Source organism: Molothrus ater, chromosome 9 (genome assembly GCF_012460135.2).
Source record: "Molothrus ater isolate BHLD 08-10-18 breed brown headed cowbird chromosome 9, BPBGC_Mater_1.1, whole genome shotgun sequence".
NCBI lineage: Eukaryota > Metazoa > Chordata > Aves > Passeriformes > Icteridae > Molothrus > Molothrus ater.
This window is the reverse complement of record NC_050486.2, coordinates 17,879,370-17,901,408: the sequence shown is the minus strand read 5'-3', so window position 1 is coordinate 17,901,408 and position 22,039 is coordinate 17,879,370. Positions and strand designations below refer to the sequence as shown.

The 22,039-nt window shown below is 37.4% G+C and overlaps 1 protein-coding gene across 14 annotated transcripts in view; it reads left to right on the top strand.

The window, feature by feature from the left end:
• The window catches only part of ADGRL2 (adhesion G protein-coupled receptor L2), a 157,672-nt gene that overhangs the window by 95,610 nt on the left and 40,023 nt on the right, over window positions 1-22,039 (top strand). For 12 of the 14 annotated variants that reach the window (XM_054515702.1, XM_054515703.1, XM_036387530.2 and 9 more), the window contains exons 4-5: window positions 10,904-11,013; window positions 16,592-17,392. In XM_054515702.1, the coding sequence (XP_054371677.1) occupies window positions 10,904-11,013; window positions 16,592-17,392 (911 nt within the window). Of the gene's footprint in view, window positions 1-10,903; window positions 11,014-15,382; window positions 15,670-16,591; window positions 17,393-22,039 lie in introns of those variants that run through there. The other 2 variants (XM_054515712.1, XM_054515709.1) reach the window with 2 other exon arrangements.

The following is a 22,039-nucleotide window of genomic DNA, read 5'->3' as shown; positions in this document are numbered from 1 at the left end:
CTTTTAGTCTGAATTGTAAGTGTAGCAATAACGTGACAGTTCTGAACCCATAATCTTTCCCTGTTTACTGAATTTATTACAGACATTGAGTTCAACTCTACTGTTACACTCATGAAACTGTAGGTGTTTTCTCATCTAGAAGGTAGCAGCAGTGATATTGCTTTCAGTATATTATTCTGGTGCCAGCATCACTGGTAGGTATGAAAAATATAATTTACTTTGTGTATTTAGCTTTCTTGGATAATTTTGCTGCCTTTTTGACAGAGATACAGCAAAAGAGCACCTCCTGGAGTCACATTTAAAACAGGAGCACTTTGGGTAATGTACTGTAGACAGAACACATATGAGTTAGAGCTCTCTTATCATGAATGCCATCAGCAGTGCCTTGTTGCTTTCTTATCAGCCACTTCCTGCTGTCAGCCCAGTGCTTATTTCAATAGTAAAGGATTTGCATCAAATGTAACACAGTATTATGTATGGCTAACATGCGGTTTTTAATTGTGCAGGCACATGAGACTCCTTCAGTGGTAGACAGTTTCGTAAAAGGATTAGATCATGACTATTTTTGACACAATTAAAGATTATCTGTGCATTGATAAAGTGAAGTCAGTGAATTTTCTAATGAATGTTTTACAGGGGTGAGTCTGCTTGGCTTGTGTAAAAAACCAGCTGCAGAATAGACAGGATTTTGCAGATGTGGGAACAAGCAAACCGAAGCAGTTCTCTAAACTTCTTTGGGCTCAAAACTGGAAGTTCCAGGAACCAGAGAGTGCACAGTTCAAATCAGTAACTCAATCCCTTAACTTCAGATTGCAAAGAAAAGGTGGGATTGTGCTTTCCAAGTTAGAACAGCATAGTTTTTGCAGGGGAAGTCCTATATCTGGAAGTCCTGTAAGCTTTCCAGATGATAATTAGATCCAGACATCACTGGAATATATATATTCATATACTAATGAATAACAGTGCTTTTGTGACAGGCATTCCTCTCAGAAGAAGTGAAAGTACTTGTAGTGAGAACTCTCAGACACATTTTAATAGGAAATGACACCACTGTTACAGAGTTGATTAAAGATCTACCAAGGGACAATGCTTCTGGAAAAAATCAGCAGATGAAATGAGAAAAGTTGTAATTTTATTATTAGTTATCAGTTAAATACGTGTAACTTTAAGGCCATGAAATCTGCAGTAAAAATATGAGAAAAAGGACTGTACCTTCTTGCTAGCAGATTGCACTTTTATAAATTTCTTAAAATAATCAAATTGTCTTTGCCTTGCTCAGCATTTTGCTCTGAGTTCTGTTGAGCTGTATAAATGAGTCACTCTGCAGCACTATGGAGTTGGTAGATATGCAGCAGTGGGCACATGGCCACTGTTGATGAAAATGATAACCCAAAAAGGGGATATTCCCCAAGGCAGGTTTACAAAAAACAATTTATTGTTTTTCACCCTGTAAAACTCATCTTACATGCAGCATCTTTTGCATTATTACAAACTCTAATCCTCTGAGTGGGTAATTAACGGACCAGAAAAGCCATTTGTGGAAAGAAAGAGCCATAAGGGTGAAAAATATTTCTCTGCTGAATGATCTTTAAGGAGTAAATAATTACAAGAGTGAGAGGTTTGGGATGACCAATCTAAATCTGAACATAATTAGGATGAACACAGTTTGAAAATCGAAGCAGTTGGCGTGTGCAACAATTCTCATTTCAGAAGACTAATTAAATATTTAAAAGCCCAAAACCCCTCACTATTCACAGAAAAATAGCCTGCCACAAAAGGGTCTGTAACTTTGCAGATAATTAGGAAGGGTTATAGGGGAAAAATCACGGATTGGCTCCAAGGTTCTGCAAGGTCACATCTTATTATGGTGTATCTTTTATATGGTCTGATAACAAGATCTTGCTAATTTAATCTAAGTAGGGCATCCCATAGCGATTTCCCATTTCCCTTGTTAAAAATAGGATCATTTTTCCATATGCCAACTGCAATAGGTGAACATTTTTGTAAATAATTTCTCCTAATTGATACAGGCTATAATATTTTTAATTATTCAAGGTGAATGCATGTGTTAAAGTTGAGTTAGGGTTGTGCCCACTGCATGCCCCATGTGAAGTTGTCCTCTGCCTGCCTGTTGCACAGGGAAACCAAAGGACTCTATGGAATCTGGTTATCCCAGTGGCCAGTTCTATAAATGACTAAATCTTAATTTCCTGTTAGAGGCAAAATAGGATTTTTTTGTTGAATATGCCTTTCTGTATGCAGAAGAGATGTGTTAAACTTAGGAGACCCATAGAGAATCAAGCTGAATTTGCATTGCACAGACCTGGAGGTCTGGTGGAAGTGTGAGCGTTGAAAGAGTGCGAAGGCTTCTGTTTCAAAAGTTGCAGTAACAAATCATACCTGTCATCTAAAATACCTTATTTTAGTAATTAAAGTGGGTGATTGTTAAAAATGTATTTCAGATCTGTGCAAATTAACGTGAAGGATAAGGCTACATGTTTTCAATATTGTAATTCTTCAAGTTTCTCATTTAATAATGACTCAGAAGCTGTCTTAAGTTACATAACTTTTCACTACGTTATGAATATGGTGCATGCCAAGCCATGGATAAAAAAGATCAACCGCGCTGCAAAAAAAGAATTCTAAAGGGTTTTTACTGTTATCCTATACTCTCTGTCTGGTAGTCTCTTCTCCTGCAAGTCTGTTGCAGTGTTATTCCTAGGGATCAGACACTGTGCTTCAGGATTTTCTCTTGGATTTTCTATAGCTCTGCTCTAGCACTGTGCCACTGAAATAAATGCCCCTTCGTAAAGCTCTGGGTTTATTTAAAGCCCCACGTTTCTCCCCTGAAACCTGCTCAACGCACGAGGCATGATGTTGCACCGTGCTCATTCGGTGTGAATAATCTTTGCAAATTGCTCAGATACAACGATGCTGCACTACTAAAGTTTTCATTAGTAAGTAAGCATAGCTGCAGGCTATTTATTTTGTCTAAATGGTGAAACATTTAATTGGATCTTTTGAACTTATTACTTTTCAGCAGTGCAGATCTGCTTGGCTTAGTTGGTGTTCTTAGATGTACACTGCCTGTAATCCCATGCTGCAGCTTGCTTGCAAATATGCATGCATGTAAATAATATGACAATTATTATTATTATTATTATGAAGAAGAAGAAGAAGAAGAAGAAGAAGAAGAAGAAAATTACTGTATTTCCATTTCGTATTCCTCAGGTGGGGTTGCATTAGAAACATTTTCTCTAAAGAACAGGTCTCTTCTGTTTCATACTGTTACGGGGTTTGGGTTTGCACCTACGCAGACCTCACCAGGAGATTGTTCCATTTACTTTGCACACCTCATTGCATCTTTGATACTTACTTTTACTGTCCTTGATTTACAGTCTTCTCCTCAAAAACTCTGATTGGTTTAGTAGGCCTTTGGAATACATGGTATAAAGTAGTAGAGATAGAAAAGCAGATTATAAATGCACCCAGAAATATCGAGAGAAAGCAGGAGTTATGTACTCCACTGGAATCCACTTTTTTTTCCCTCTCCCTGCTTTATCTGATGCTCCAGTTTCAGGTTAATGATAACCCCATAATAATAGCATTTACACCAATAAGAAAAGTATTAGAACAAGGATGAACTGTAACAAGAAAAACTGTTTCTGATAGCTTAGATGTGAGTAAGTGAGAAGATTCCTCATTTTAACAGTGACTGCTTTGAACTTAGAGACATGAATACTAAAAGGCAAATGGGTCATAACTAAATGTATTAAAGTTGTAAGAAGAGGTTGAAAGCAAGAAATATAGTTAAATTACTTTGCCATACAAGTCTGATACACATTCATTGACAGTGAATCAGACCAAGTAATTCTAAGAAAAGGCCTATGGGAGTTGCATATTTTATGCTGTGTTTTATTGTCTATTTGGAGTTTTTATGCTTAATGCGTGCCCTTAGACTCCCACAAGATTATATTGTATAAAGAAAGCACAATTAAATATTATTGCAATTTTTTATTGGGCAAATGGAAACAAGGCTATGGGGCACCTTCTCCTACAATATTAATTATACACTATTTACCTTCCTTGTATGTGTTTACTTGGTAATTAGGAAGATTCAACAAATCATCAATATTATATTTTAAAAGAAAATGGAAGGAAAAAAACACCTTTTTTTTTTCTTCACCCCAAATATTTTTCATCCAAATCCCCTGGATTTATTACTGTAATAGTCACATTGCCAAATGCACAGAAAATCCTAGAGCAAGTTCATGAATTTTCAAACCAAGCTGTAGGATGCCTCACTGCTTCAGCAGTCATAGGTGAGTCACCAATATCTAGACAACAGCTCTTATGGCCAAATTCTGCTATCATACCTGCTCATGTATCTCCTTTTGTCTTTTAGATAATGAAAACTGCCAAGCACAGCTCACTAAATCCATTTCCTCTTTCAGCTCAGTAAACTAGGTGCTATTTCCTTTTTGCATGCTCATTCCCCTATGATAGTTTTGGGGCTAAAATGAAAAAAAAAATTTAGAAAATCTTACAAATGAATAAGCAATGTTGTCAGTGTGTCTTCCTGGGTTTGAAAAGGCCAGCCCCAGGATTATAGATCTATCCTTAGGGGCTCTATAGGATGAGTGCACTCTCATCCTGCATGGGAAGGGTAGTGCTTGAGCGCTGTGGAAACAGCAGTGATGGCTGGCCAATCCTCCTTCAAAGCCAGGCTTTATAAGGAGGCTGGATTTTCTCAGCAGGTCTTTTTTCCAGGCTTTGGTTAGGCTTAAATTGCTAACTCATTAGATCTCAGTACATAATAATGTATGGCATCTGAGGTGAGTTTGAAACTCAGAATTTAAATACATGCCTTTAAATTTATCTACTGTGGCATTTCCTTGTGCATACTCATGTACCAAAACACCCCTAAAATAAGATCTCATTTCTCTATTTTATGTGTAAGTTTTGCAATAAAACAGCATTTAAGTAATATCTGATGTCTTCATACATCTGCAACTTTGCATTTAATGACAGGAACGGAGGTTTAGTGAATATTCATACAAAAGCAAAACCACATCCCACATGGCAGTTGTAGACCATTAGGAATACAGCTGTAAAGACAGCTACTTACTCTTGGTAATGAGGTTCAGGAATTTTTCAGCGTAAGTCATCACATGAAGTGCATTCATCCCATATTCCCCTATCTTTTCAGTCAGGCTGCAGCTCACCCAGGGTGAATAAGGAACAAGAAGACCATATGGAGTATGTGGTGCTGCAGCTCGGAGTTTACGTGCCTCGAGTGGTGTTTGAGCAGGTTGCTGCAGGCGATATGCAGGAACATGCCATCATGCTGGCTTTTAAGTGTTTAATCAATATGCTGAAAGAGAAATATCATCAGAACTGGCTTGAAAGTTTCAAAACATACCAAGATAGTTTTTTTAATGCATCAACAATGTTACTAAAAATTAATTTTGCTTACTAAATGTGGATTTATATTGAATCTTTTTTTTAAATAGTGAATTACATGTGACTGTGTTTGCATTTCACTCTACTTAAGGAAACACTACATTCACAGAAATACAGCTTTAGGAATACCCAAAAATATTTTGATAGCTTTTTTCTGCCTGTACATTAATCCAGATCCTTTTCAAAGTAGCATGATGTTTCTTTTATGTTACTATCTTTGTCAAAGTTGTGTATGCAAAACAAAAGCATTTGAAGGATGCATTGCAATGTGGACATTATTTCATACATACCTTATTTTTGCAAACTGCAAGAACCACTTGTTAAGGATCTGTTTGTATCTTTCTGTGTCAGATGTGACTTGCCCACAGAGATGACCTCTTCCCTCAGTCAGTTGGTTTGATCCACGCAGTGCTAATGTCTTTCCAGAATTTGTTTCTCAGATCCCAGTGCTTCACTTTCTGGTCCAGTCATAATACACTGTAGTTTTCATTTTAATGCTGGAGTATTTGTTCAAGTCCATAGATTGTGCGTTTTTAATCTTCCTCAGAACAATGGTGAATAATGGCCCTTGGCAGGAGATAATGAAATTTTCTTAATTTATATTTTCAAGCAGAAGCTTCAATTGAAAATGGCATCCTATGGCCTGCAGACATAGCTCTAGTGCAAGTTTCAGGGAGCTGTAATAATAATGCAGTGCCAGCAGTGACGAGGAATGATAGGACAGTGAAGAAGCAATTTAAGAAAGAAAAGAGAATGTACCAAAGCTTTATTGTAGCATATCTAATGATCTGCTGAAGATTCCCAATAGCTTTGGGAGCATGACAGGAGAAACTAACATTATCTTGCCAAAACAGAGGCCCCTGCTTAATCAGCAGAACAAGATTATTGATTAAAACACCTCGCACAATAGATTGCACATGGAATCTCATCTCCATACATTGCACATGAAAAAGTGCAATAATAAGCATAAGGTAATAATAATAATAATAATAAAAAAGCAAAAGCAATTTGTTGGGAATTGTACAAGTCAAGATTAGAGTTGAAATACAAACAAATTATCGTGGAAAATACAGCTGTCCTTATAGCTGAGCAGACAGGATGGATGCAGCAGGGACAGGGCTACATCATGAGCAGCAGACAATACCAGCCCTGCTGGAGCTGCTTTACTTTCCTTTTTCTTTCTGTATTCATCTGAAATGTGAAGGGCCATTCCTCATTTGCACAGTCTTCTTCCTGAGGTGAAAGGAGTTCAGACATTATACTGTAACTGTTAATTAAACACTCCATTTGATTTTTAGATTACTCTAAGTGATGCATGTGCATTATGAAGATGTAACCTTTCTTCATTCATACTAAAATACAGAAGGCACGTGTGTCAGAGTACACAATTGCTCCTGCATTCATGAGAATAGTGATAATTCCTGCATTTCCCCTTGCAAAACTGTTGTCACTGCAAGCACAAGAACCTGAATTATTCTTTCATTACTACAGTTAGTCCTTTCCTAACTAGCATTTCAATTTTAATTCATACATTACCTTTCCTAAGTTAGCTGTTACTCAGTTATACAGACTTCTTTGCTAATCTGCTGTATTTCCTTGTAAATGACAAAGTCATTGCATCATAAATCTTTGTGAATATTGTGAATTCTTCTTGATTGTGAAGACATTTCTCAGTGTGCAATCCTATGAATTTTAAGACTGTACATAATACCCTGAAAATGTCTGTATTTTAACATATGCTGGGAAAGTATGCCTATTCTGTAGATTGCAGAACACTTAAATGGTATTTAAAACCTACAGAGAACTTAAACACCAGATTATTACAAACACTGAAACACCAGAGTATTTGTGATTTGTCTTTTTAAGTTTGTAGAATTACAGCTGCTTTGTATCACACCTTCACTGGAACAATTCTAAAAGAGTTTGAGTAGATAGACCAAGTTAACAATATAACATGTTGAAAAAATAACTTCGGTTAAAATGAGTGAGAGACTTCAAGTTATTTGCCAGTTCAGGCTTTTGAGGTTTGGATTTTTTTTTTTTTTTCTTGATGGTGTCTAGGCCAATTTTGCAATTTCCAAAGCACTTTATTTCTACAATAGTCTTGTTTTGGAGAATCCTGTGACACAAAAGGTGCTTGCTCATTACAAAAAATAAATGGGTCATCAGATTCAAGGCTGTAACAGTGGAATATCCACTTCTTCAAACACACTGCTTCTGAGTAAAAGTTCCTTAAAATTATGAAGTTCTTCTGTGGTAGCTTTGATAATCTGTAGCCACGTAGGAAAATCTGCTGTTTAGTGCTATTTTGTGGAGAGTGGAGTCGCTTTTATCCAATGTGCTGCAGAATTTGGGGCTTCTTGTCTTTAAGAAGCTCAACTGAAACACTTACCAGTTTGTAAAATGTTTTTTTGCAGACAGTAGCAGAGGTATAGGCCAATAGCTAACAAAGTATCCCTGGTTTTACAGAGAAAAACAGTGCAGCAGACAGAAGGCTTTAATTTATTCAGAGAACAAATCACAGTAATATAAATTCCCTGAATTACTTGTCTCAGAACTACCTCTACAAAATTCACTTATTCTTCATATCTTCTCTGTAACCCATGAATTAGGATTGGCAGCTGCTATAGTTGCTGTTGGTTTTTCTTAAAAGTCTCACTCTAATGGAAATATGACCTCCAAATAGGTAAAAAATGGTTACCTGAATGTCAGCTTTTTAAACAGTGAATATCCTAACCAAGTGTCTTTAATTTGAAATCTTAGAGATGTATGTAAATTATTCAGGTTTTATAAAATACAGCAAACACTGCAGCAAAATCAGTGATTTGAATGTGCAAACCTACAACTTAAAGCACAAATACACTATTCATGTAGTTATTGAAGTAATTCCACTTCTTGGGGAAGTGCTGGTGGGCCTGGTAACACTGCTGTATACTGCAGCAGTGGGCATAACTCATTGTTTTGTAACAATGGTCTTGGGCTTGGCCATAGGGGAGCAAAAGGTGACCATCTGCACAGCAGGTGAAATCTTTCATAAAGGAATTGTCAAAAGTTTTTGAAGTGTTATCAATTTTCTGTAAACACCACTCAATGCTGGAAGTTGACTCTGACATTTACTGTACTAAGAAAAACACCTGCATTTTCTTCTGAATTATTATTACAAATCCTTTTGATAAAACCTAACATGAAGTTAGTTCTTCTCAGTTTCCTGGCTGATGGCAGCATTATGAATCTTTTACTGGGAGAAAATGAAACTCAAGAAAACAGCTTTTCACAGGGAAATTAGTCTATCTTTTTCTCACCGCTAAATATGACCTTGGTTTGCTTCATTCTCAAGCAATTTCTCCCAACATGTACTCGTTTTTATTTTGTAACAAATAAATAATTCTGTCTTAATTGCTGTTCATTTGAGTATAAAATAAAATTTTCATACAGCTCAAAGCTGTGGAAACCATCATACTGAAGATGCACTAGGAGAAGTCTTATAGGAATTGCTTAGGCTTCAGCGTAAGATTTTTGCTAAAGAAATGCAAATTTAAAGAAATTTGTTACAAAATCTTACATCCCAGATTTTCTCATGCTGGTTAGTGTACCTGAGGTGTGGCACATACAACCCCTGGTACTGGGGATATTGCAAAGAGGCCTGTGAGGTTTGGGGCCACATTGCCTGCTCCTGCTTCTACAGCCTCCATCTACACCCCACACTCAGCAGCAGCACTCTGTCCTCCATGGCAGGGGCTATGTGCACATTTTCACATTTTACACACTGAGTACAGTGGTTTTCTCAGCAGCTGGGTGCACATTTCACCACTTCAGCCTGGGTCTGAAGCCACTGGGTGTGTCAGAGTCGTTCCAGACTCTCTGATGTCCTGCAGGAGCTGACTGAGCCATTGGGGTGGGAGTGGGGTGGCATTATTTGTGCAAGAGCTATGCAGGAGTTCTGACTTTGCCCTCTGGAAAAGGTGGGAGATGAATTCCCACCACGTATCCATGGTTGTGTATATACAGAAATCCCTGACTATTTCCAATCAATTCTGCAATTATGAGGCTTGTGATGGTAGAAATAAGCAACTTGAAAAAATTTTAAAAAAATTTTAAAAAAGAGGAAAAAGAAAAGAAGAGTTAACTAATCAACTTAGGGAGTTTTTGTCTCTGAGTTTGCTCAGCACAGATGCACGGCATGTCCTGACTGGCTCTGTGCTAGTTTGATTACTGTATAAAAAAGGAAGTCATTTATAATAGTGTTCTTTGAATATGTTTGCTCTACCTTTTATGAGGTAGCATGAATTATTCTAATAGCTGTTGGTGCTGTACAGCTGGGGAAAGCCACTGATAGAAGGCAGATTATTTTAGCTTGGGTTATGTGGTATTCAGGAGTATGGGAATAAGTAGGGCAATAGAGAAGTTGATGTACAGCCAGAGTCAAAGGCTAGTCTATTACTTAAGTTCAGACTTCTGTTATTCAGTTTGCTGACAAACAAAACTAACCCTTGAGAAGATCAGCCAAGCTCTTTCCCTTTTAGTCACCAAACTCCCTGACCTTCCCTTTTTATTCTTTTGCTCTTGCTTGTGACTGTTTCCCTCTATTACATTTTGACCATCTCGTCAAGGTTAGGTGACTGTTCACTTTTAACTTCCAAGCTAATATTTGTTTTTTTGGGTTTTTACTTTTTTGTTCTGGAAAAAATAATATTAGTCTAAAATCTGTTATTATTTTTATTATTATTATCATTACCTTTCAAAAACATGAAGTTCAGTAGATCCTCACTATTAGAGGCATTGTAATAAAGTTCTTTTTTGTATGAAAATGCACTTTCTTTCATTGTTAAGCAAATAATTGTTATGTTTCAGTCTCCTCAAAAATACATCTGAATTAATTTTCTTTACTGCTTCCTGTAGCCTAACAGAGTCCATCAATTGCTCCTAAAATAATTAAAATGGAAATGCTAATGTTTTTTGTCGACAATAGCTCTTCTAACCAAAATCATTTCCTTGAATCACAAGAAAAATCTCTCTGAGATGTAAAGCCATTCATCAGGATGCATGTCTCTAAAGATGGAAGGAATTACTCATTGTTGTTATTATACATTATTCAAAATTGCACATTTTTTCAATCATATAGTCTTTGCATTTTGTTTTCATTTTATTGAACAGTAGTATCAAATCAGTCTAAACTTGGTACTTGATACAGCCGGCTCTACCAGTGGGGACAGTTAAGATAGCATTGATCCCCAAATTTTTAAGTATAGAGCCTGAACTAAAATATTGTCCTGAAGTCTTTTTTTGGACTTTGGCTAATTAGTGTTAATTAACTTTGTTGTCTTATGGATTGAACTGCCCAAGTGTGAAGAGAGTTAGCACTGAATGTAGTCCTTTAGCATGAACTAGCAAATTAAATGTAATTTTAAATTAATTAGCTTGCTTTCTTTTCCCATTACAGGTGCAACAACCGAACACAGTGTATAGTAGTTACTGGGTCAGATGTGTTTCCTGATCCTTGTCCTGGAACATACAAATATCTAGAAGTTCAGTATGAATGCGTTCCTTACAGTAAGTATAATCTTTTTATTCTTGCTCACTTCCTCTGGCCCTCACAATTGAAGCTGGAGTGCTGTTACATGGAAAAGAAGCATATGTTTATGGCCCATGGACCCATTATGCATGCAAAGCACTTGCAGACTAGGGCCTCCAATTAGCTTCACAAAGTGTGGAAGGAAGCCATGGTGTGATGCTGGCCAAGTGTCTGTCTGTGTTCTTAAGTGTTTGGCTTTTAAGGCTACTGTTTTTCCAGAAAACAAACTCAAATTAGCTATTCAATAGGCCAGATAGAAATTTGTACTTTTGCCCGCAACCAGTTGCTGACAAATTGGCTTGGCTCACAGACTTGTAAAGCAGGAATTGACTTCAATTTTAATCATGATCTACTTGAAAGGCTACCTGCTGCTGTGGTGACTTTGGGTGCACAGCAAAACCCAGCACTTACATTCAGAGGCAAGTGACCCAGTTGGGGGACATTGTAAAAGGATTTTGTGCTTCTTTATAAATGAACGTAGATTCAGAGTAAATAATTCATTTATAAGGTACTCACACTGTGTTCTTTAAAAGCAAAGGGGAAAAGAGTGAGAAAGAAATGTTTGCTTTTAATTGAAAGACAAAATATCAGTCGTGTCTTGAATCAGCTAGCAAAATAGAGTTTTTCACTGAAAACAAAGTAAATAGTGAAATCATAATGAGATAGAAAAATGTGAAATTCTGGCTACTTCAACAGTTTTGTACAATATTCTTTATAATGCCAAAGTTCAGTAGCTTTAGACATACTTCTTATTTCCTTGCAATAATTAAAGCTTTTTTTTTATTAACATGTATGCACGTTCATGAAAGTTCTGCAGATTCGACACTTTTAACTGGTTTTGCTTTCTTGTAAGGTCATTCTTTGCAGTGACTTCTCTCTCGTCCCGTTACTCAACAGAGAAATAGCTGTGCTTGCAATGGAATTTGAGCAGTGCACTGATCGTTCCCTTGAGTTATTATGAGGCATGAATTTCTTGATCTGCAGTAATCCTTAACCAAAGTCGTATTTTCTGTTGGTACAGGAAACAGGCCAAGTCTGAGATGCAAAAACACTGTGGTGACAGTATATACTGAAAAAGGAAGGAAATGAGTTCTGGCATAAGCAAAGCCATGCCAAAACTGTCCATACTGTTTCCTGCAAAATTTAGAATTCTGAAACTGAAATACTACTCCGTACTGCTTCACCATACTGAACCTTCACTGTTGTTAAAGGCCAAGCACAGATCATCTGTTTTTTCTTCATTTCTGCTGTGTCATTGTGAAATGGTTGCTTGCTGATTTTTTTCCCTGTACCATTTGTAGGTTTGGAAGCCTACTGCAAACAGTGATCCCTAGTACCATTCCTCCTGTGTGTAGTATTGGTGGCTTGTTGTAACTGTTCTTCTTGTGCCACTTTTGAGGAGTGATGTCTTACCCCAATCTAACCAAAGTTTTGTTCCACAAAGACCACTTCTGCTTTAGCACTATTTTCATTTCCAAATTCTCAGAAAGAGGGCAGTGCATCTGATTCCAAAACCTGAGGTCAGTCGAGTGACAAGAAGTTACGTTTCCAGTTCCAGTAGGCTAGCTCATAGAGGAAAAAAATGTAATGCAAATAATGTTCAAACATAATTTCTTATGCTGTTTTAGGAAGAGAAGTGTGGATATGTTCTACTGATTGGGTATTGCTATCTCCAGGAATCTTTTCTTTTCCAGTTTCAGAAGTATAGTGCCACAGCGCGGCTTACCCTGTACTCTAACTTTTAGTTACTTTAATTTTAAAGTGTTTATTTTTGTCAGTTGCATTGGCCTACCCTTTGAACTCTGTAATTCTGTGTCTGTCATAATTCAGGATTCTGGATACTATCCTGTTTTTCAAAGTCTATGAGTTTTGGAGTTTGTCAACTGCAGCATGTACAGTGATGACACTGCCCAATTCCAGAACTGTAAGATGCATCACCTGTCATTACCAGCAGTCATCAAAAAGATTGCCAGTTACTAAAATGAGTTTTAAAGATTGGTTTCAAATCATATTGTGCTTCAGTAGCCATTTTGATTGTCGACTCTCTTTCTTCCCTGTCCCACAAAGCCTAACCTGTTATTTTTCCAAGTCTCTTTTTTTGATACCTGCTAAACTCCAGTTACCAAATCTAAATTTTATTTCCTTACTTGTTCCAGAGCTCCTTATCTAAATATACAGAATGACTGAAATCATTAGATTTGCAAATAGCAGGTGTATCAGTGTAAGAGACTTCCTAGGAAGGTAGGATAAGCTTTTGTGGGCCTAGGAAGGGAGGAGTTTAGTGATCACAACACTTCTAACCAAAGTTCATTTATTTCATGAATTTCATCTTCATTAAGTACAAGGCTGAAAAATTTGCAGTACTCACGGTGGTAGCTTTCAGTTCATGGGAGATGACAAACAGCAATTTTAATAGGTTTTGTGGTGAAAGGTGAGAGTTCTTACGCACTGGAGTTGCTGTCACCCTTGTACAAAATGCAGTTGTGAGCTCCTCTATGTCTTGCTAGCCTCCAGAAATACATAGCTGCTTTGCTTATTTGAAAGTACTTCATTTTGCAAATTTAATTAGGTTTGAAAGTATTTAATAAATGCTCCTTTTTTGCATCTCAAAGTGAAAAAAAAACCAACAAAACAACTTTTCAGATACTCAGTTGGATCTCTAACAAAAATTCCAGACAAATTTGATAGGCATTGCTTTGTCCTGAAATAATAAGAGTGCTATCAATTAAATTACAAAGAGATTGAGAGTACTATACTTGACATTTCTCTCACTTATGCTTCACGATGTGTGTTGGCACTTTGACTAACAGAAGCCAGCCCTTTTATAAAGAACATCAAAAGTGCCATTTTGTATATCTGTGCATTTTTATTTTAAGCCTATTTTGGATTCAGGAATTCAATAGAAAACATTTTAAAGAGTTTTATTCTCTCTCTCTCTGTGTATTGATCGGACTTTGCAGCATTTGTTTATTTCAATAAGCCCATCTGTCCCTGAAAAATGTACAGCTGTACACCAATGCATGCAGAGCAGACATGCCAGTAATGATTTTAGTTATCCCTATCTTTTTTGCCTGTCTCCAAATACTAATTCTAAGCAGGTACAGTATCAATATTGCTCTTTGGTGAGAAATAAGCACATACATAGAAGTTCACAAACAGAATCATCTGAAAGTCATTAATACTAATGGTGAAACCCAAGAATTCACCTCAGAATACATTTTCTGTTTACTCGGATAAATCCAGAATTACAAATTACAGAAAAATGAGTATTTTGCCTAAAGATGTATAATGGTACAAAGGCTAGGAAAACTATGGCTCATTTTGAAAATATTGACACCCTCTGTCGCCCTGTAAAGTTTTGGAATTGTTTCCTGAAGAAACACTGGATCAGATCAGCCAATATCATTCCCAGAATAATCATCTGTAATTTTATTAAATGAAACTGAAAATCCAAAACTTTATATGAAACATACAAAGGCATTTTTCAGGATAATATTGTAATACTGGAAATGTAATAGCTGTGCAAATAGTTTTGATACACTTCCCTGGTTTCAGCAGCTACTGTTACACAGCTTGGTACATCTGTCATTTTCCAGGTCATTTTATGAAACCAAGAGAGCATACTTCAAAGGCCACAGAGTATATGAAATAGGTTTTATTGCAAATAATTATTGAAAAGCTATTTACTAGCTGGGCTTCAGCTATATATCTTTCTGTAACTTCCTAAAACTTCCTGGGGGAAAAATTGCTATAGTAATATAACTTTATTAATTGAGTTCAGTTTATGTCTTCCGTGTATGGTGGCAGGATGGATGTTTGTTTTAAACACAATACTGTCCTTGCATACTAGCTTGCAGTTTTGGGCTTAATCGATGATGCTGGAGAATATCTGAATGAGCTAATTGTTAATTTTTTCTTCTCTTTTCCTCTTGCTTACTGTGCTTTTGCTTCTTTTTTTTCTAGATGTTTTTGCTTATTTCTTCTAGTATGATTTTGCAGTTGTAGACTAAGAAGTGGCAAAAGTTCTCAAGATTAACATTCAGGAAAAAAAATAAAATACAGCCTAAGGAGACTCAAAGGGTGCAAGCTGCTTTCTTTACAAGAAAGAAAAGCAGGGAAATGTCTGGGGCAAAGATGGGGGAGGTTTAATAATCACATATGCAAACCTATATAATTATTATACTGAATTTTGTATTTCTAATTATCAATTAATACAATATGTATATGTGCACTTGCGCATATATGATAAATTAATATGTTGCTTAAAAACCAATTTGATTAGCATTATGCTTTTAGAAGAAGAGTGTATATAGCATGTTTTAGTAAAGTAATTCATTATTTATTCAGGTTCACTAAGTGAAACTACATGTCAACATATCTGTATTCCCTCCTTAATCTACTAAAATGATTGATCCATGTTCATTTGCGTAACCGTAGAATCTCTCTCCTGCTAGGTTATCCTGTTGTCTGTTTCTCTTTATCCAATATAGTGCAGTTCTTATTCTCCCTATATTTAGCGTCTGTTACTAATTTAATCTTTTAGACTAATAGTCAATTTATGTTAATCTTCTTTCTTTTTTCCTTGCACTTTTTTATTTTTCTTCCGATGCTTAAAATAGAAGTGGAGCAAAAAGGTAAATAACGTATACAGTCCAAACCCCAGCTCCTTGTTATGTGCCTTATGGATGTTAACCTCTTCCCTTCCCCTCCCCACAACACTCTTATATTATGATAATCAGCAGGATCTCATAAGTACACCTCATAAAGAAGTCGACTGTTTGCAATAAAGTGACTTGGCTGCTTAAAGTAGGTGGCGGGGTATAGTGTCTGAAGTACTTGGGCTGGAGGGAAGACTCCCTTGCTTTTTTCTCTCCCTTTCTCTTTGTCTTTCTTTCCCTCTCTTTCTCTCACCCTTGGGTAAATTCTTGTTAATCAAGTGTCATCTTGCCTGGCTTCCAGAACCCTCTCCATAGCATGCCATGGTTACAGGGTTTCCTGGTCTGTTTCATTCATTGCTTTGGTTGTGTTTTGTTTTCTCTGCTCCTAATTGCTTTCTCTATATACCTGATGATTTGTTTTGTTCCTTTATTTTTAATCGAGGCACCTCCTTTTTCAGCCTCACCACTTCTTAAAGTTCTAAACAAGACTGAAATGACCTAGCACACTGCTGCACACCAGTTAAAAGCTCTGGAGCGTTAATGTGTACTCACTAAAAGTCTGAAACGAAAATGCAAGATTAGCTCTACATTTTCAGCTGTCTGTGTATGCCATTGAGCCTTGGTCTGTACTAGTGAAAACAGTTCCCATCCACTTTCCATACTGGTACAGCAAGAACATGGTAACTTTAAGAAAAGTGGATGATAAAGGGTGATAATTGCATTAATTATAACATAAGGTATAATCTAGTGCCAATTAAATTGATTTTTTTTTCTTCCTGACACAGTCATTATGATTTACCTACCTTTTTATTTTTTTCTTTTCCTTTTTTTTTAATTTTTATTATGAGACGTCTTAATTTGACGTAATTCTTGTCTTACTTCTCTCTGTGACTGTTAGTTTTTGTTTGCCCGGGGACGTTGAAAGCAATTGTGGACTCACCGTATTTATATGAAGCTGAGCAAAAAGCAGGTGCTTGGTGCAAAGATCCTCTCCAGGCTGCAGATAAAATATACTTCATGCCATGGACTCCGTATCGCACGGATACTTTGATAGAATATGCTTCTTTAGAGGACTTCCAGAATGGACGCCAGCAGACGACGTACAAACTCCCAAACCGAGTGGATGGTACTGGATTTGTAGTGTATGACGGAGCTGTCTTTTTCAACAAGGAAAGAACTCGGAACATAGTAAAATTTGACTTGAGGACTAGAATTAAGAGCGGGGAGGCCATAATCAATTATGCTAATTACCACGACACCTCTCCGTACCGATGGGGAGGAAAGACTGATATTGACTTGGCAGTTGATGAAAACGGCTTGTGGGTAATTTATGCTACGGAACAAAACAACGGGATGATAGTAATCAGCCAGCTGAACCCCTACACCCTGCGCTTCGAAGCCACCTGGGAAACCACCTACGACAAGCGGGCAGCATCCAATGCCTTCATGATATGCGGTGTCCTGTACGTGGTGCGGTCGGTGTACCAGGACAACGAGAGCGAGACCGGCAGGAACGCCATCGATTACATCTACAACACCAGGCTGAGCAGGGGCGAGCACGTGGACATTCCTTTTCCCAACCAGTACCAGTACATCGCCGCAGTGGATTACAACCCCAGAGACAACCAGCTCTATGTGTGGAATAACAACTTCATTCTGCGATACTCCTTGGAGTTTGGCCCACCTGATCCTGCCCAAGGTAAGAATTTTTTTTTTTTCTCATTTTTGATCTCTTGGTGTTTCCATTCAAAGAAATAGGTTACGATATTTTTGGTGTTAGATTTAGCTCATGACAGAAAGGTGAGGAAGGGTTTTTTTGTCTGCACTGTGCTAAGCTGAGCAGCATTACAGTGGTGCAAGACAAATTTGCAGAACCTGTGAAGAGAAGTAGAATTACTTTATTTGGTTTACAGGCTCATGCTGTACTTTTTTTTCCTTTTTGTCCTTCCTTTTTTTTTTTCCTTTTTTAAATGCAAGTGTGTAGCTTTTCTGTGGTTGAGAATGAATTGGGGAATTATTTACGTTATACCATCAGTCAGTTTGACTCCAACAGCTAAACTGAGTTGGAGTTGCTTCATGCTGAGCCCGAAGCCCGTTCCATCCGCTCAGTGTTACCTGCCTTCTGAATTGATTACAGCACACACGCAGACCTTTTAACTTCTTGGCGCCAGCAGTGGAGAGCAATGTGTGCTGGGAGGTCCCAGAGGAGACATATGGGGTTAATGTGCAATACCAAGCATAAGTATTTTTCTGCAGCCTTATTTTCACAGTTTCTAATGTTGGGTTAGACAAGATTGTCTGACATCTTTTTAGTGGATTTCTCAGTAAGCCCCTTACAATTGCATTCCAGCTTGCTAGAAGTTAGTAGTACTTCCTAAAATGAAAGATACTTACTAACTGTCAGAAGGGAAAAGAAAAATGGAGGTCTTTAGGTGTCAGAAATCCCTAAAAATGACATGAACAGGCACAGCCACATATTAACATCTACAGAGGAGAGTAAATACCAGGAGAAATGCTCTGTGGCAGAAGATATATGCAGCAAAATCTGCTTTAGCGATGAAGGTAATACTTCACTTCTCTCATCTAACTGCTATGCATGTTTAGCAGCCGTTTTTTCTACTTCAAGAAAGTAGTAATAATGGCTTCTCCACATGAAAAGTAGCTGTTCTGCTTCAGCAAAGCTGATTCATGCACAGCAGTGCAAACTGAATTATGCACACAATTATAACAACACACATATAGCTTTTCCAGGTACAAAACTGCATATGAGGCAGAAGAACAGGGTGGTGTAGAACCAATACGTTAGTAGTCCCCAAAACCATGGGTGATCTCTCCAGTCTCCTACAGACCTCCCTGGCAATAGCTGGCCAGGCTCAGGCAGGTTACAGGTGTTTGGGATCTGGCCAGCTTTGCTCTCTGTACATCAAGCAAGTCCATTCCTCAGGGAGGCTTTGGAGCTGCTCTTAGCAGAGAGATAAACCACCTGTGTAATTAAAAAAAAATTAAAGCTTTCATTTTCATACATTGTCATGCATGCCACTTTTCATTCAGTTCATTTGAGTCAAAGATGCATTTTAAATTGTCCAAAGCTTTAAGAGTAAGAGGAGAAGATGGAGGTGCAGGCTCTAAGTAGCTTTTGCAGTTCAGGCAGCTGCTGTGAATGTGAAAAAAGCTAATCTTTAAGTCACTGCATAGAAGAAAAAGTGTAAAGGAAAAGCAGGGGCAGAAAAGGCTTTGTGGAATCCTTCGTTCACTTTAGTAAACCTCCAAACATCTCCTGTTAAACATTTCATAATGTTTCTATTATGAGAGAGTCTTCAGGATCTTAAGTTATACTGTATGTGCTGGCCACACCCCATCTGCTCTCAGAACTGGATTTGTGCATCCACCAGCACCCTTTTCTCTTCCTGGGTTCTTTGCTGGCATGCAAGGCAGGAGCAGAAATTGTTTATTCCAACAAGACCTAGGCAAGAATGGGTCCAGGGCACGCTGCAGGGTGCTTGCCTCTCCTCTGAGCTATTTGCCTATTCACCCATGAAGACAGAAAAGGAATATTTGAGTAAGTTATGAGTTTGGGTTTTAAATGCATTAGGACATCAGTAAATATGTTTTGATTGTGGTCTTCTTAGAATATAGAAACCAAATGAAGACACTAATTTTATTTGAGCATGTGATGCATAAATTCACACACAGTATTTTCCTTACATAAGGCCTATACCCAATATTTTAATTTTGTGTGGGTATGTACATTGCAGATCTAAGAATATGTTTCAGGTCATTTCCTCTTTTGCCTAAGCCAATTGCCTGTAGTTAGAAACTACTAAATGAAAGGAAAAGTTATCTAACATAATTGTCCTTGAGATGTACTGCTATAAACGCAAGGAGAAATTCTTTATGGTATCTACTCTAAATTTATTTCTATTATATTTCCAGTTCCTCTTTGTTTCAATATAAATTCTGTATAAATTGCAGCTCAGTCCTTCAACTAATATATAAAGGATCTATATGTGTAATGCACATTTGGATTTTTTTATCTCATATAGAATTACATCAGCTTTTAAGCATGCCTGACGAATGGCATTTTTGTGCTTTCTTAATTCTAATTTGGTTTGGGTTTTTTTGTGGTCAACTCAAATTTTTTAATCATCTACTCAACAACATAGGAGTTACAATAGCATTCTGTAAGTCACCTAACACAAGAACTTTCTTTTAGTGTCCTTTGCAACAGTACTTTAATATCAAGTATTTAATGGTGTCACAAGGTCAGTGTCTCAAAATTGGAAGTCATGGCCCTTTCTTTTCAAATGGTTAACTTGGGACCATTGTGGAAAACTCAGTAATCTGTGTTCCCTCTGTTGCCAAGTGAGAAATAATGATAGATAAGGCACACACTGATTTTTAGTTTTTTCCCTATATATCTGTCTTGGCTATTAGTTTTTGTCTACACCACAATGTCCAGCTACCAAGTGCTTCAAAAACACCAGTCTTTCTTCCTACATGAAAGATGAATTTGTCAGACTTGAGTTGCACTTTCCCTTCAAATTTGCTCCCAGGGCCAAAACTTGGGCTCATCCATGTCCTGAAACTCCTGGCTTTGTTTTCTGTATTGTCTCCTTCATTTTTAAATCTCCCTGTTGAAACCTCTGACATACCACTGCAATTAACCTCATATTGACCTTGCTCTTGCTGCAAACCTACACCATTTTCTCTTCTTGTGACTTTCCCAGTATCCTTATTTTCTTAGTCTTCAGGAGAAACTCTTCAGATTTCTAAAACTGTACCTGCTGGAGACAGACTACTGCTTTAGTACTCAGACAGTGGGGTCTGCTGCCCTTAGAGCTCCTCCCTTAACCCTATTCTTTTTATGTTATTTTCTTCCTGCTTCTCTCAGAAATTATAGTACACAGATGTATCATAGAATGAAGGAAGGATCATTAAGTCCAACCATAAAGCTCACCCTGCCGAGTGCCCCACTGAACCATGTCCCTGAGCCCCACGTCTGCAATCTGATGCTGGGCAAATGCCCCAACTGCATTTGCAAGGGGTGCTCCTGTTTCTGCAGTGCTTGTGTCTGCCAAGATGGTGCATTTGCAAGGTGCCTGCCAAGACAATGCTACGTGTAAAGCATTCAGCCTGCAGCTGTGCGTCTCTGGTGTAGATGTAGAAATGGTTTTCAGAGCTCCAGCTGTCAAGTACCGCTCAGATGTTGCAGAGGAGCATGTTTTCTACAATTAAGTGTAAAAAGCATTTAAAAATCAAAACCCTAATTTTGAAATGAAATCAAATATATCAGGCCTTGCAAAAAGACACTGAAAAATTTGAGACAAATCAGAGCTTTTAAATCCTTGGTAAATTTAGTGGATATATCCAGTTACATTCTTTCTACAGGAAGTACCAGGGGTCCAAATGAAGCCTTGGTGAAACAGGAATTTTTAATGGACTTCTAAGTTAAAAGACCAGGAAGAATGAAGGAATTTTCCCTCTAAAAAGTGAATATGAGCATTGCATTGTAAGGTTTCCTTGGTAACAAAAAGAAGATAAATCCTTTTGTTCTGTGTTAGTCCATTAGGGAGAGATTTCATCTACACTCATCCCAATTTGTGCTAACTGTTCAAACTGTAGTTGTCTCCCCTTTTGTGCCATGATACCCATCATTAAGTATTATTGGATCACTGCAGGAAGAGATGGATGTTGTGAGTATGGACAGAACAGAAACTTAGAGAGAGTAGCATCACCGAGGGCTTGAAGTAATAGAAAACTAGTGCAACACCAACAATCTACTAGAAAGTCATGCAGCAAATTAAGTAAATTGGGTCTGTACTAGTATATCAAATCTGATAGACTACAGATGAATTAAAAACTGGTTGTACAAGGAAAGATAACATAATGGGGACCAGATAGCATATTTCTTAACCACAGGTATTTTGCTAATTTTTTTTGTCACGTGTGCTATCATTTTCAAGGTATAAATTTATAAATGACTGTGTAAACATTTCACTTTCAATTGAATGGGATTTGGCAGGGTCAATAGAGTACTGACTAACATAATAACTGGAGTCACCTATAGGTAATTAGGTGACTCTTAGTACCTTCCCTGCTATTCACTGAAGCACAAAAAGGTACAGAGCAGTAATAAGCAGAAGGCAGGAAAATTCTGATTTGCTCAGGTTTCTGATCTCTGTTGCTTTACATAGCAGCTCCATGTATGACACCTTTTGAGAATAAAGGTGGGCACATAGATTTTGATGTGTCCGAATAAATTGAAATACCTGACCTATAAAAATATACATTTAACTGGAAAAATCCGTGCAGCTGATTTCTCAAATGACCTGGATGCCAGAGGGCA